This window comes from Myotis davidii, unplaced genomic scaffold (genome assembly GCF_000327345.1).
Source record: "Myotis davidii unplaced genomic scaffold, ASM32734v1 scaffold575, whole genome shotgun sequence".
NCBI classification, from domain to species: Eukaryota; Metazoa; Chordata; class Mammalia; order Chiroptera; family Vespertilionidae; genus Myotis; species Myotis davidii.
Window position 1 is genome coordinate 2,018,807 of NW_006290306.1, and position 14,986 is coordinate 2,033,792.

Sequence of the window (14,986 nt, forward strand, 5' to 3'; positions counted from 1 at the left end):
GCGTTCAGGGGACCCCATAACTAAAGGAATATAAATGTATGAAGGAACTTTCATCTAGGCCTTGGAGAAACGTGGTTGAATGTATTTCTCTGGTGTCTGTTTGTTTATTTATTTAATCCTCACCCAAGGATATTTTTCCATTGATTTTTAGGGAGAGTAGAAGAGAGGGAAAGACAGAAACATCAATGTGAGAGAAACACATCCATTGGTTGCCTCCTGCACGTGCCCTGACCAGGCCCGGGCCAGGGAGGAGCCTGCAACCAGAATTGAATCCGGGATCCTTTGGTCCACAGGCCGATGCTGTATCCACTGAGCCAAACCAGCTAGGGCTCTGGTGTCTGTTTATTACATAAAGTATCTCTCTCTTGAGAAATAAATGCTGCCAACTTCCTGCTGTTTGGCTCCCATCTTCTGGGTTTTATAATGGCCACTCCTATTTTGTTAACACATTCTTTCTTCAGTTTGGCTAATACCATTGATTAATGGATTTTCTTCCTCAGAACTCACATTACCATCAAGCCTTCCAGAGATTATCCTCCAGTTACCCTGACTTGGCTTAAGTGTTTTTCAGTCTCATCTGGCAGACATTTACAGGTGCCGTTGAGGCTATAGCAGAATTAGGTGTACTGCCTTTAAGCCTCAGGGATGGGTAATTTGAAACTAGGTGTTAAGGCCAAAAATATGAAACATACCAACTTATCAACTGCACTGCCAGAATTTTCATCTTACAGATAAAGGACTATCCCAGTATATTCAAGGTAGCAATATTTCTGATTGGGAAAGATGACTTCCATGTCCCAGTAGAGGACTAATTAAATAAGTTATAATATGATGAAATTTTATGCAACCATTAAAAAGAATAGTGGCAGATCTATGGGTATTAACATGAATCACTTGCTAAGAGATGGAAAGAAAGTAAGGTACAAAAGTATGCCATCTTATGTGGATAAAAAAGAGTGTGAGGTATATATGCATTTATATGTTTATATACACATAAAATATCTCTGAGAAGACACACAAGAAATTGGTAATGATGGTTACCTCTGTGTAGGGGTCTTTGAGTCTGGAGGTGAGAACTAGGAGAAAGACTTAATTTTTATTTCAGGATTGCTACGGACCTCCACTGGAGTTTCTTCTGGCTTTACCCTGCCCAGGCATAAACAGCAAAAGAATGGAGAGCAGCAGATAAACAGATGTCTAACCAAGTGCTTCCTGGTCCAACATAATATTTTGAGGTCTTCTGATGGCCCTTTCTGTTGTACTTATGTCTGGTTTGGGGTCCTTACTTTTGATGTCCACTTCTGTGTTGACATCCTCTTTTCAGTTCTACATCTGTTACTGATCATCTGTTCCTTGTTATTGAAATATTCTCATTGCTGCACCCCAGCCCAGCCCAGCCTTTAGGCAAAGTGTGTTCAGTGTACTGAAGTTTGCTTCTGGGTGTGTCAGGGCTGCAGATGGTGGGTGGGCAGTGCTTCTCTTTGCCTGACGGCCTTTTCTTGGATCTTCCTCTACCCTCAACCTAGTGTTTCTCTAGAGTGCAAAATCAGAAGGAAATTCTTACTGTCCAACTACCTGGTAACTTATGACGGTTGTGCCTTGTTATCACCTCAGAAAGAAACCTTGTACCCTTTTTCTGTTATTGAAGTAATAGCTGCACACATGCACAAAATTCTTTTTGCAGCTTTGTTTGTAAAATAAAAAATTCAGAAACAAGTTAAATGCCCATAAATGGGATAAATAAATTGCAACATTCACACAATGGAATACTATACAACAATTAGAATGAATGCACAAGATTTTTATGTATCAATATAGAACTCAAACAAAGTTGAGTATAGAATGATATGTACAGTAGAATAGTGTTTCTAAAATACAAACTAAATAATATAAAATACAAAAATACTATAAGCCAACATTGGATACGTATATGTAGTAAAATTATATAAACATTGACAGAAAGACTACACTTCAAATTCAGGATAGTAACTGCTTTATGGAGGGAAGGATAAGATGAGGAATTTGTATCTGAAATGTTTTCATTTTTAAAAAGATGTGAAGTAAATATGACAAATCTTAATTCTAGAGGGTGGGTACATGGGTGGTTATAATGTTATTTTATTTAATTATCCACATTAAAATATTCATAGTAAAAAATAAAAGTAATTTTGCTCATCATGAGTCCAAATGGTGCCACTGACTTGGTCTGATCTTGGAGGAGATCATTCAAGGCAAAGTTTGGAGCAAGGAGAACCTGAGAATGCTGTTAATTATCTAACACCTCTTGTGTCTTTGAAATGTGAATTTCACTTGTGTGAGGGGGTTAGGCAAAACCCCTGACAACACTTTGACAACACTGTCCTTTTCACCTTTGACCCTAACTGGGCCTTTTTTCTGGCATCAAAAGAGTGGCCTGTGCCTAAAGTTACATCTGCCTGTTTATCCAACTGGTGGCTGCCAGCTTTTAGGGTCAGGTTTGTTGATACTGGCAGAACAGTACTTGGTATTTGTGAGCTCACTTTTGTCCTCAGGCTGTTTACTTGCTGTGTTAGTGTTCTTTTGTTGTGCTGACACTCTCCCTAAGAAGCCCACTATCAGTACACTACACAGGCCACCAAGCAGAATAGAACATTGCAATGCAGTATCAATTTTTTCAGAGGGAAATTTTTAGGTGAGTTTAAAAATATATATTTTTTAATTGATTTCAGAGAGGAAGGGAAAGGGAGAGAGAGATAGAAACATCAATGATGAGAGAGAATCATTGATAGGCTGCCTCCTGCACGCCCCACACTGGGGATCGAGCCCGTAACCCAGGCATGTGCCCTGACTGAGAATTGAACCGTGACCTCCTGGTTCATAGGTCGATGCTTAACCACTGAGCCAAGCTGGCCAGCTAGGTGATTTTAATTTTCTTATTTTTCTTTTGGTAACAGCTTTATTGAGATATAGTCACATACCATAAAATTTGACAAAGTTTTCCACCATCACATCAATTTTAGAATATTTTCATCACCTCAGAAAGAAACCTTATACCCTTTAGCAGTCACTCCCCCCTTTCTCCTTATGACTACATTTCCTATGCTGTTGACCTCCCTCATCATCCCCTGGTGACCACTAATCTACTTTCTGTTTATTATGAACATTTCACATGAATGGACTCATTTAATATGTGGTCTGTTGTGAAAGGCTTCTTTCGCTTAGCATGATGTTTTCAAGGTTCATCCATTGGTAGCAATATCAAGTATCACTACTTTATTCCTTTATATGGCTGGGTAATACTCCATTGTAGGAGTTTGCCACAATTTGTTCATTGATCTGTTGATGGATATTTGGGTTGTTTCCACTTTTTGGCTTATGTAGTACTTTTTGAGTTTTCAAGGTACATGCAGCTGTCAAAGGTATTACTTAAAGTGGTGAAAATTCCTTTTATTTAGCAACTACTGACAACAGGGGAAAGAGATGAACTCCATTCCAATCGTACAGAGGGTGTTTAAAGGGAGCGTGAAGGAGTGGGGAGGGGGACCAGCAGGGGCTTGAGTAGAGTCAAGGAAGTGAAAAATTACAAAAGCAGGAAGGGAGGCTTGGTTCACATGAAACTCATTTGGGTTTGCTAAATAGTGCTTATCTTATTGAAGTCAGGTTCCCATGATCCCACTGGGACTGGGAGACAGGGACACTATCTTCAGGTGTTGCCTGGAACAAATAGCAAATTCTTTTAGCAGCCTTGAGTTCCTCAGGCAGGCATTTTAAGGGAGGGTTCATCCTAGGGGTGAAGCTCATCCTAGGGATGGGATCTGGAGTTGTTGGAAACTATGTTAATGTGTTCATGTTTTTCTAGGCCAAGGTTGAGGCCTAGTTGAGAAGAGGGCAGAGGGGATCCTGACTTCAATTTAAAGAGAGAATTTTTATCATAACCCAAAGCCTATTGGAGTATAGGTTGCAGCCAGTGTCCCCATGGGGAGGGCCACTAGAGGTGTCAGCAACCATGGATACCTGCCTCGGCTGACCCCAGAAGTCCTGGTCAGTACAATTGCCTTTTACTACCCAGGCTGAAGAATTGAGAACAACCTATGACAGAATGAGGCTAAAGAACAGAAAATTAATCTTGTTCTGTCATCTTTAGTGGAAACAGATCCCATCTGAAGCCAGTGGCTCTTGGGAAGTTTCTAAGAGTTTTTAGGCTCAGATTCTCTTTGGCCAGCAGTCAGTTGAGGGTAGATGGTGGCAGTCTGTCAAATTGGCCATATGCCCTGTAGACAAGAGCTGAGTAAGAGAGGTTAACATTCCCTTCTTTATCCCTTAACCAATCAGGATTGACCCCTGATATCCCTTAAGCCAGAGGTGTTACCCTTTCGACAGCCATGTCATCAGTGTGAATAGTCCCTCCAGTAATTACTTCATGCCATGTCCCAATCCTACTTGTGTCTTACCCTCATGTGAGCCCTGGTTTCTCCTAAAGTGCCTCAGCCATCTCTTCCTTGTATACCTCATACCATTCTAGAATATCTCCCACTCCTGGCATTTTGTCATGTCATTTACATGATCATTATCATCAATATCTATGATTTTCCAAGAGCATGAAGCATAGCCAGTGGCAAAAGAAGCAACAATTGGTTCATTCTCTGACACTTCTTGCTACCTGCAGATTCCAGTAGCCTAATTTCCCAGGGATAAGTGTGGGAAGAAAAGTAGTAGAGGGAGAAAAGTTAATTATGTGCCTTGGGTCTATTATAGCCTATTTGGGCCTCTTTTCACCTCCCCAAATCATAATGAAAAATTCTGTTTAAATGGGAGGTGCCCTTCTGGTGAATTGCCACATTTACAGTCCAAACTTTCTAAAGTGTGTGCTCCACTGGGAGTTGAGTCTTAGTTGTCGAGTTATCTTTTTCAGTTTCCCCTTTAAAAGTCCATTCCATCTTTCAGTGGCCCCTGTTGCCTGGGGATGGTCCAGGGCATGAAAGGTCCAGTGAATGTCCCAGGGAGCTGCCCACTGATGGGTACTTTTTACTACAAAGTTGGCACCATTGTCTGATTGGATGCTCTTGGGGGATTTGAATATGTAGCACAGTTATCTAGGGAAGGGTCTTTGAATAGTGTGCTCCCCCCACCCACATCTGTTATGTGGATGGAGATGGCAGTGCCATACCTTGAAAAGGTGTCTACTGCAGTCAATGCCCAAGAGTACCCTTGAGGGGACCTATACAGTCTGTTTGCCTGGACAGGTCAAGTCTGGTACCTCTCACTGTGTAGCTCAGTTTCCTTTATCACTGGACTATGTAGCTGGGAGTCTGGGCATACTTGCCATGCTTCCTTGATTTCATGTGCTAGAGTCATTGTTTTGGGTCCCTGTCTTGAACTGTAGATGGATTACCATGACTTATGAAATGGTGTATCCAGGTGGACGTGGTCTTTATATGGGCACCACAGATCTCATCAACTTGTTGGTTCCATTGATGTTTCATCCAAGGAGATCTCTTTCACAGGCATCCACCTGGGTCTTAAACAAAAGGTATGAATCTTGGGTGATCTGCTGCCATAATGCTCATCCCCCAGGAGGCTAAGATTTGCTCATCCAGGCACTCTACTGCCAGGCACCAGCCCATACCACCATGAACCAGTGAAAATGTAACAAGGTGAAATTTGGGAGGTCTTTTCCAGGGCAAGTACCCAGCTTACAGTTGTACCTACTGAACAGAGCTCTCTTTTCCATGCATAGTTTTAATCATTTTTGGGGGGTATTGCACAGCAGTAGCAGTTCAGTATACCCCAGTGGCCTTCAATTTAGCTGATTCATCCATGAAATAGTCATCCTCAGTGTACTAAAGTCCTCAGTGTACCCAAGCTTTGTCAAGAGCCTCAGTGTGGCAAAGCTCCCAGAAACCCGAGATGTTGGCATAGACCCTGCATCTTAATCAGCACATCTGGAGGGCAACCAACCACTTAATGCTCAGTGTACTTCTTTTCCTGGAAGTATCACTTCCACACATGACTTGTTAGGCAATACCCACTTTGTTGCTCTTCTCATTTCTGCCCCATTTCATGATAGGAACATCTGGGTATAGCAACACTTTGTTTGGCAGTCTCTCAGTGTCCACAAGCACTCATTTGTCTCCCAAATGAGAAATTCTGGGTGGTGATATAAGGCAAATGTCACATCCAAAACCCTAGGGAGCCATTATGTAAATGCTACATATCTTGCCACAGGCTCCAGTCTATAGAATTGTTAGTCACTGGCATGTGTTGTTCAAAAGTCTCATGAGCTCTGACTGGCCCAAGTAGGACAATCTGTACAGTCCATTGGGTAGTTTTCTTAACAGATCTCATCAACTTGTTGATTCCATTGATGTTCCGTCCAAGGAGACCTTTTCCATGGGCATCCACCTGCTATGTGGATGGAGATGGCAGTGCCATACCTTGAAAAGGTGTCTACTACAGTCAATGCCCAAGAGTACACTTAAGAGGTTGTGCTTAAGAGTACCTTAAGCATGTCAGTCTAGTTCTTCTACCCCTTCCCTTTCCCTGAAATCCTACATTACTTTATTGATACCACATGGCTGAGCTGGGAAAACTAGGTGGACTCCTGATGGTCCCCTCAACCCACTACCACTGTTCTAAATGGGACAGTTCCTCAATGGGGACTTGCTTTACAATCAAGAGAAGAATTACATGCATTGAACATGTCTATTCCCACAATACATTCAGCACCACTTGAGTGTGTATTGGTTCAAAAAGTCTCATCCACTGTGAACCTTTTATATGTCAACTTGGCTTGGCTATGATGTTGTCAAGGTAGACTTTGAGTAAAACAGTTTACCCTCCATAATGTGAGTGAAGGGCTTTCAGTGAAAAGACTCCAGAACAGGAAGGACTTCTGCCCCTAAACTGTCTTCAGATTCAAGACTGCAACATCGGCTCCTGCTGGAATTTCCAGACTTCTGGCCTACCCTGCAAATTTCAGACTTGCTAGCCTCCACCACTGCATGAGCCAGTTCTTTAAAATAAATCTGTTTATATATACATATTCAGTAAGTCCCCACTTAACATGTCACTAGGTTCTGCAACTTTAAGGAAAACAACCACTTTTACCTAGGCTAATTGATATAAACAAGAGTTCAGTTCCTATGGCATTTCACCATTCTGGATGCCTGTATTCCTGCCTTCTGCCCCCATATTAGTTTGCCAAGGCTGCCATAACAAAGCACCACAAACTGAGTGGCTTAAGCAACAGAAATATATTGTGCCATAGTTCTGGAGGCCAGAAGCCCCAGATCAAGGTGTTGGTAGGGTTGGTTTCTTCTGAGGGCTGTGAGTGGAGCCTCTTTTGTTGCCCGTATATGACTGTCTTCACACTCATGTGGCATTCTCCCTGTATGCATGTGTGTCTGCATCCAAATCTCCTCCTTTTATGAGGGCATTAGTCATACTGAATTCCACCCACCCTACTGACCTCACTTTAACTGTATCACTTCTGTAAAGATTCTATCTTAAAATAAGGCCACATTCTGAGGTACTGGGAGTTAGGACTTAAACATATGAATTGGCAGGTGCGGGGAGAGACACAATTCAACCCATAGCACCCCCTTAGCCTGAAAGGCATTTATCTTGGTCCGTGTCCAGGCTTCCATTCTGGGAAGTTTGTGGCCCAGAGCTAATTTTCCAGAGTCTGTCTTTGGGGTGCATGAGAAGATTTAACTGTCTCCAAAGGCCTGTTGGTGCCCATTAAACACACCACTGAATCTAACCCTGAGTGACTATCTCCTCATCTGGGCACTCTTGTTTTCCATTATAAATCTAGGCTGGGTTATATTTTCCCCTGTGAGCATGTTTGGTGCTTATCAGATGATGGTTTCATTATAGATGTAAAGACTCATCACAACCAGCTGTGATCAGTCTTTGCTTATTCATCCTCCATGTTCATGTCATCAGCTAAGCTGTTTTGTGGCCAATGTGACTAGGAACATGGGCATAGTCATTAGGTGATGAATTGATTTCCATTCCTTCAGCAGAACTGGTGTGGCTTTCTCTTCTGCAAGCCAGTGCAAGCAAACATCTAGTGTTTCATTAGGTTTTTGCCCAAACTTGTCTCTAAGTTCTCCATTCCGGCTCTTTGTAAGCAGGGACCTCAGTATATTTCCGAGGAACTAATTGCCCTTGAAGACCAGGGAGTATTTTATCTGTAATCACAGCTACCTGTCCAAACAAAGCAATCTCACTTTCAGGGTAAGGAACAACCATGATATGCTTTTTAAATATGATGGGGCCTTCTCCTCTTTTGTTCTAAACATCAACAAAACCAACTCACCAGGGCTCTCAGGAGCAATGATCAAAGTCCCTCATCACCTTGTCACTAAATACAGCAGGTCTGCTAATGCCTGACAGGATCCTGTTCTATACCTTGCTAGTCAGTCTGCGGGGTCTCTGTCTGTTTTCCAAAAATATGTTGTGACCTTATCAGCTTTGAGGAGGAAGGGGTTAAAACCCCCTGGAGCCCAACTGGTTTGGCTCAGTGGATAGAGTGTTGGCCTGTGGACTGAAGGGTCCCAGGTTCGATTCCGGTCAAGGGCATGTACCTTGGTTGCGGGCACATACCCAGTAGGGGGTGTGCAGAAGGCAGCTGATTGATGTTTATCTCTCATCGATGTTTCTAACTCTCTATACCTCTCCCTTTCTCTAGGTAAAAAAAAAATCAATAAAATATATTTAAAAACAAAATAAAATAAAAAAATAAAACCCCCTGGAGATGATCTTCAGGATCACCAGGTACAACTTTTATATCAGGAACATCTGCATTTCAGTTGGTAAAAGACAGCAGTTTTTCTTTGATTGCCAACCAAGGGATTCAGTATTGTCATTCCACAACATTGTTTCCAGAAAACCACTCCCAACATGGACCTTGGTTGGGAACTTTCAACTTGCCAATCAACAAGACATTATACAATGAAAACTTTGGATATCAGAGGAATTTTCCTGACACTTTGGTAACGCTCACAATTAAACATTTGTTACTGGTCTCACATTTTTGCAAGTGTAGGAGGCAATGGGCTCACAAGCTTCTCAGTCACAGAATCACTTTCCCTTTTGTTCTCTCTTCACGGCAATTCTTGCCCCAAACTATTAGTTACTTTTTACAGAAACTCGGACTAAAGGTTTTAACACAGGCACTTCCGGAATTATGCAGTGGCTGGAAGCTCAGGAAATCTGGGTGGGGGAGGGAATTGGGGGGTGCTTACCAGAAAGCAGTTTTATGCTTACTTTCAGTTTTCAGTGGCCACTTATTGACAGATAGTTAGGACTGTTGGGAGACCCCCACCCTGCACGTTAGTCTTATTTGGTTAGTCTTATTTGTCCCACCCTGAACTGCACATCCCCTAATGGGAATAACCTTCCCCTGCCTCCCCCTCCCTCTCCACTACCCCTCCACCCCTCTCCCTTCCCACATACACTAGGATCGGGGTAATCCATTTATCTCCTGGTTGGCCAGGTCTTAAAAGAGCATTGTAACTTTACCAGCCACATGTGGGACACCAAACATGTCGAGTTCACACACTACACAAGGCAAGGCCAAGTCTTAAGGATTCTTCCGGGAAAGATACAGTGGGGTATATTTAGATTTAGACAGTTTATTGCTTGCCTAGAGAGTGAAAAGAAGAATCGGTCCCAGTTTGCCAAGATCATTGTCCCCCCACAGAAAAGGACAAACCTGAAACAAAGGGGGCCAGATGAGTGGAATGCAAGTAATGAAGTACCCCGTTGTTAAGGAGCCCCCCTCTTCTCTAAGGCAGGAAGTCCACACTCCATCAGAACCCACAGAGCAGGAGAAGCTGTCTCATGACAGCCTCCTAGGGGATTTAGGGCGTTCAGTGCCAGGTGGCCTCAAGGCAGCTCTGAGCAGGCATCCAGGCTCTGTCATTCGTGGAGGATCGCAGGGCATTCAGCCTGAAGATCAGAGAAGGCTGCATCCAAGCCTTTGTGTATATGGACACAAGGCTGGGAGGGTGCCATGGCGGAGCTATTACCCAACAAAGTGACAAAGGCTGTTAGTGTTGGGGCTGGAGCTAGAACAAAATCTACTGCCAAGTAGTCCCTGACTCCTCAACGGCTGCCAGCCACGGATGACTGAGCGCAGACGAATCACATGGCCATGAGACAGGCATTATTTTTCCCTATAAAAATTACCCTTGTTTTTTTTTAAAAAAATCACATAAATATGAGTTACATGCTAATTATTTGTGATTTCATACCACATTTAAGAGAGTATCATTTTTATTTAGTTGAAATTATTTCCAGAAATCGAGAAATCAGAAAATATAAAGACACAAAAAGAAGAAAATCAAATCTTTCCTAACCCTAACACCCTGCATATGTCAGGGTGTCTTGTACACATAGGTGCTTAGTAAGCATTTGTGAAATGAACCCATAAATACACACATGATCCTGAGAGTAAGTAAGCATTGTCTCTCCTTGCTTGTCCTTGGTGAATAGACTTCCACACTCTCCCCATGTGTCATCTACAAATACCTGTTTTTAAAAATGAAAGCATACCATATAGTCTCATATTCTCTTTCGTTATTTGTCATTTACTAAAAAAGAAATATGAATATCTATATCAGTAAACACTTTTGTTTTAATGAATGAATTCAACACCCTCGCTCTTTGGAATGTCACCTGGCAAAGGCCAGCCCTGCCATTCATCCTGGAGAGAATCCCTTAGGAGGTTCTGTTCTGCTAAGTGGTAGTTAGAACCTATCTGAGAACTTGGGGCTTTCTAACTGGCTCAGGTTACAGTCTAATGGTTGGCACACAGATACAGCACACATCTCTCAGCAAGTGTTCTGGTGTCTTTCTAAAATAAGTCCTTACATAAATAGATCCTCATTAAGTTCCACTGAGTAAACTTACTGAGAAGAAGACGACGAAGGAGGAGGGAAGAAAGCAGGGCCTGGGCAAGGGGGAAATGTCCCAGAAACCTCCAAACCGATAACTGGGACGTGGTGCCAGAGACTTTGGATTCCAGGGAAGAAGCTGGTACCCACGCAAATAGCTTTTGGTCTAGTCTTTTAAAACATGACATTTCCCCCCTTATTTCAAGTTCATGGTAAAAATTTTAAAAATCAGGAATAAAGGAGAAAGGAAACTACTATAAGCTGACTCAGAGATAACCTGTGTTTGTGTTTTTATAAATATGTGACATGTAATTTGACTTGAACTTAACAGAAGGAAAAGAAACCAAATTCAGCCGAAACCGGTTTGGCTCAGTGGATAGAACGTCGGCCTGCGGACTGAGAGGTCCCAGGTTTGATTCCGGTTAGGGGCATGTGCCTTGGTTGTGGGCACATCCCCAGTGGGGAGTGTGCAGGAGGCAGCTGGTCGATGTTTCTCTCTCATCGATTGTTCTAACTATCTCTCTCCTTTCCTCTCTGTAAAAACTCAATAAAATATATTTTTTTAAAAAAAGAAACCAAATTCAAATAAATATTTCTTCAAAATGAGATATTATTTCTCAAAAAGAGTCCTCTAAAATTAAATAATTAAGAGATATATTAGGAAGTTGGGGTTGGGGTTCTCAAGTTGGGGTGATTTTACCCCTCTGGGGACATTTTTGGTTGTCATACTTGGGAGGGACCTGGGATGCTGCTGAACATCCTACAATGCACAGGGCAGACTCCACAGCAAAGGATTATCCATCCCAGAGTGTCATCTGCTGTGAGAAACCATGGGTTATTGCATAGTTGTTTTAAATAGCACACAGTTTTAAAGGGCCCAAGTTTGTTTCTGGTTAGTAAGACAGTTTTCTCAGGGACCAGTGGAGTAAGTGGTTGAGAGCACAGCCTCTAAGCACAGTGGTTCTCAAACTTCTGGCCCTTTAAATATAGTTCCTCATGTTGTGACCCAACCATAAAACTATTTTCGTTGCTACTTCGTAACTGTAATGTTGCTACTGTTATGAATCGTAATGTAAATATCTGATATGCAGATGGCCTTAGGCGACCCCTGTGAAAGGGTCGTTCGACCGCCAAAGGGGTCGTGACCCACAGGTTGAGAACCGCTGCTCTAGCAGGTGGTCTGAGCTTGAACTCTGACTCACCAGTGAAGTGACCTTAGTAATCTCTTTGGGCCTTAGTTTTCTCATCTACAAAACTGTGGTCATGTTAAACCTACATCATACAGCTGTAGCGAAGATTGAATGACATAATATAATTAAAATGCTTGGAACAGAATCTAGTTTATACTAAGCTCTGTAGAAATATTTGCTATTATCATTACTACTAATACTATTGTTATTCTTATCTTAAATAAACCAAACAGAAAACACAAATTAAGCGTACTTTTAGGATAATTCTCCTATGGAATTTAGTGGACAAAAATAGATATGTAAGTAAAGTATTTTTAATGGAAATTTTAAGAAAAATAAATGAAATGAATATGTAGGGCCCACTTCTAAATCTCAGGAGTGTATACATGAATTCAGAGATTCAGTAAGCCTTTTCTGTTTTCTTGAATTACCTGATGGGTGACTTATTGTTTCAGAAAACACTTTCTTTTTTTCCTCCTTTAGATTAAAAAAATTTGAATGCGTTCTCATAGTTCAAAACTCAAAACAATAAAACAAGATCTACAGTGCACAGTCTTACTCCCACTGCTGTCCCCTCCACCTCCCACAGGTAATCAGTTTAACTAGTTTCTGCTCACTCCACTGTTTCTCCATAAAAGCAAATGCAAATGCTATGTATTCTTATTTAGCTCCTCTTTCTTAGACAAAAGATATCATACTTTCCCATTTAACAATCTATTTTGGTTATCTCTTTCTATGTTAGTGCACAGGAGTTGCTTTATTCTCTTTTAAGGTGATATAGTAGTCAATTATGTAGATGTCCCCTACTTTGTTTATAAATGTGCTTGTAATTTTTATAGATATTAACAAATTGTCCTCCACGTAGGGTTGTGTCATTTTATGCTCCCACTGGTTTCTCTTCAAGAGAATATGCCTCTTTCTCTCTAAGAATCATATAGTTTACAGACAATCAACTGTTCAAAATCATACCACACTGGCAGGCATTACTGGGAGGTAGAAGTGGAAACAGCCTAAATAGATGTTGGGGCTTGTCAAAGCTGCCTTCCTAGGAATTGGCAGAATGAACTGTTATTCAGGGTGGATTCTGAATTGGATAATATATATTGAGGCAATCATGTTGCATTGGTTCTAAGAGGATCCAGTTTGTAATGCCAATAGTAAGACCCAGTAAAACTGGTGTTTTTCTAGACTATGAGTTAGGTGAAGTTCCTTCTATAGTTTGAATGATATATCTCTATAATAACTTTTTTGTTCTCTTTCAGAGAGGAAGGGAGAGGGAGAGAGAGATAAAAACATCAATGATAAGAGACAATCATCGATTGGCTGCCTCCTGCACACTCCCTATTGGGGATCGAGCCCAAACGTGGGCATGTGCCCTGACCTTGTGGTTCATAGGTTGACGCTCAACTACTGAGCCACACCAGCAGGGCAGATCTCTATAATTTTGAGGCCTCTTTTGCAGAACCCATTGGTCTAATTTTAATACTGGACAGATTCTGATTCTCTTGAAATCTCTTTAACAAACAGATTGTGAAAGACGAAGTACCTGGGAAACTACTGTTTCATTTGCTTTCAGTTTGCAAGTGTAAATTAATCAGTAAATTTTAGTCTCAATATTTGTGGATTTTTTTAAAATGTTACCCTCCAAAACCAAAATATATCTAGTTTCTTCCTCATTTTTCAGCAGATATAAAGACATCATAGAAATGTCAATTTCATAGATGCTATGGGTATTGTCAAGTGCTTTTGAAATTCTAAGATAACTATTTGAGAATTACATTAATTAACAGCTTAATAATTTTTTATTTAAAAAATGCACATTGCATTGTTTACTTCATATTTGTATTCCTTCTTATCAGCTTCTTGTTTTTTTCTGGAGTTTCTAATTGTTGATTACATGAGATATTTATCTTTATCTCATTGACAGCAAGCTGCAGTAGATTTAAATGCTTCTATAGAGAAGCCATAGGTATTCTACTATATCTCACCAAAGGGCTCAGTTTCTCTAAAACCCTGGACACCAAATATCTATACCTCAGTTTGCAAACATATCCCATTTTTCCCAAATCTCATTCCTCCAAGGACCTCAGTTCCCCCAGTTTCACCAGGTACTCATTCTCTCAGTATTCTAACTCCTGTGTGCTCATTGTTTTCAGTGTTCTCCTTTTGGAACTGCAGGCCATCCTGGTGCCTACCTAATACATAATGTGGTTTTGCCCAGCCTACTTGCTGTGATGTGGCCATCAGACACTCTCCCGTCTCATCTTCTCTCCATGAAGTGTCTGCCTGGTTGGGCATGGTTATTCAGCTTTGGTTGAACCCTACAGGTGCTGAGCAAGGCCAAGTATGGTCCAATGTGGATAACCCGTGTAGGACCTCAGACCCACGTGAACCTGGCCAGTGCCCCACTCCTGGAGCAAGTCATGCGGCAAGAGGGCAAGTACCCAGTACGGAATGACATGGATCTATGGAAGGAGCACCGGGACCTGCAGGGCCTGGCATATGGGCCCTTTACCACGTGAGCTGGGGCCTGAAGGGACTGGAACAGGGCCCCAGAGGGCCAGGCCCAAAGAACAGTGGCACTGGGCAACCAGTAGATCATGGGGCAGGGTAGGCTCTCCCTGCAACCTCTGAACCTGATACTTAGTCTAGAAAGCAGTGGCTGGGATGGACTAAACCCTGGGGACCATTCACTGACTTTTCCACTAGTATATTGTGATTTTGGACAAATGAATAATTTTCCCTTCCTTGGTTTTATCCTAATATATAAAAAGCCAGGGGCCATCATGAAGGAAACAACCAGATGGATGACTGAACAGCAGGCTGCATGGGGCGACCAGGCCAGCAGAGGGGTTAGTGAGGGACGACCAAATGACTGAACAGTAGGCTGCGTGGGGCGACCAGGCTGGGCGG

General features: G+C 41.9%; 1 protein-coding gene across 3 annotated transcripts in view; it reads left to right on the plus strand.

Annotated features, from left to right (window-relative positions):
• Positions 1-14,986, plus strand: part of LOC102761397 (sterol 26-hydroxylase, mitochondrial) — a 31,637-nt gene that overhangs the window by 13,608 nt on the left and 3,043 nt on the right. For 2 of the 3 annotated variants that reach the window (XM_015563631.1, XM_015563628.1), the window contains exon 2: positions 14,401-14,591. In XM_015563631.1, the coding sequence (XP_015419117.1) occupies positions 14,428-14,591 (164 nt within the window). In that variant the 5' untranslated portion in view covers positions 14,401-14,427. Of the gene's footprint in view, positions 1-12,556; positions 12,663-14,400; positions 14,592-14,986 lie in introns of all 3 variants that reach the window. The other variant, XM_015563630.1, reaches the window with a different exon arrangement.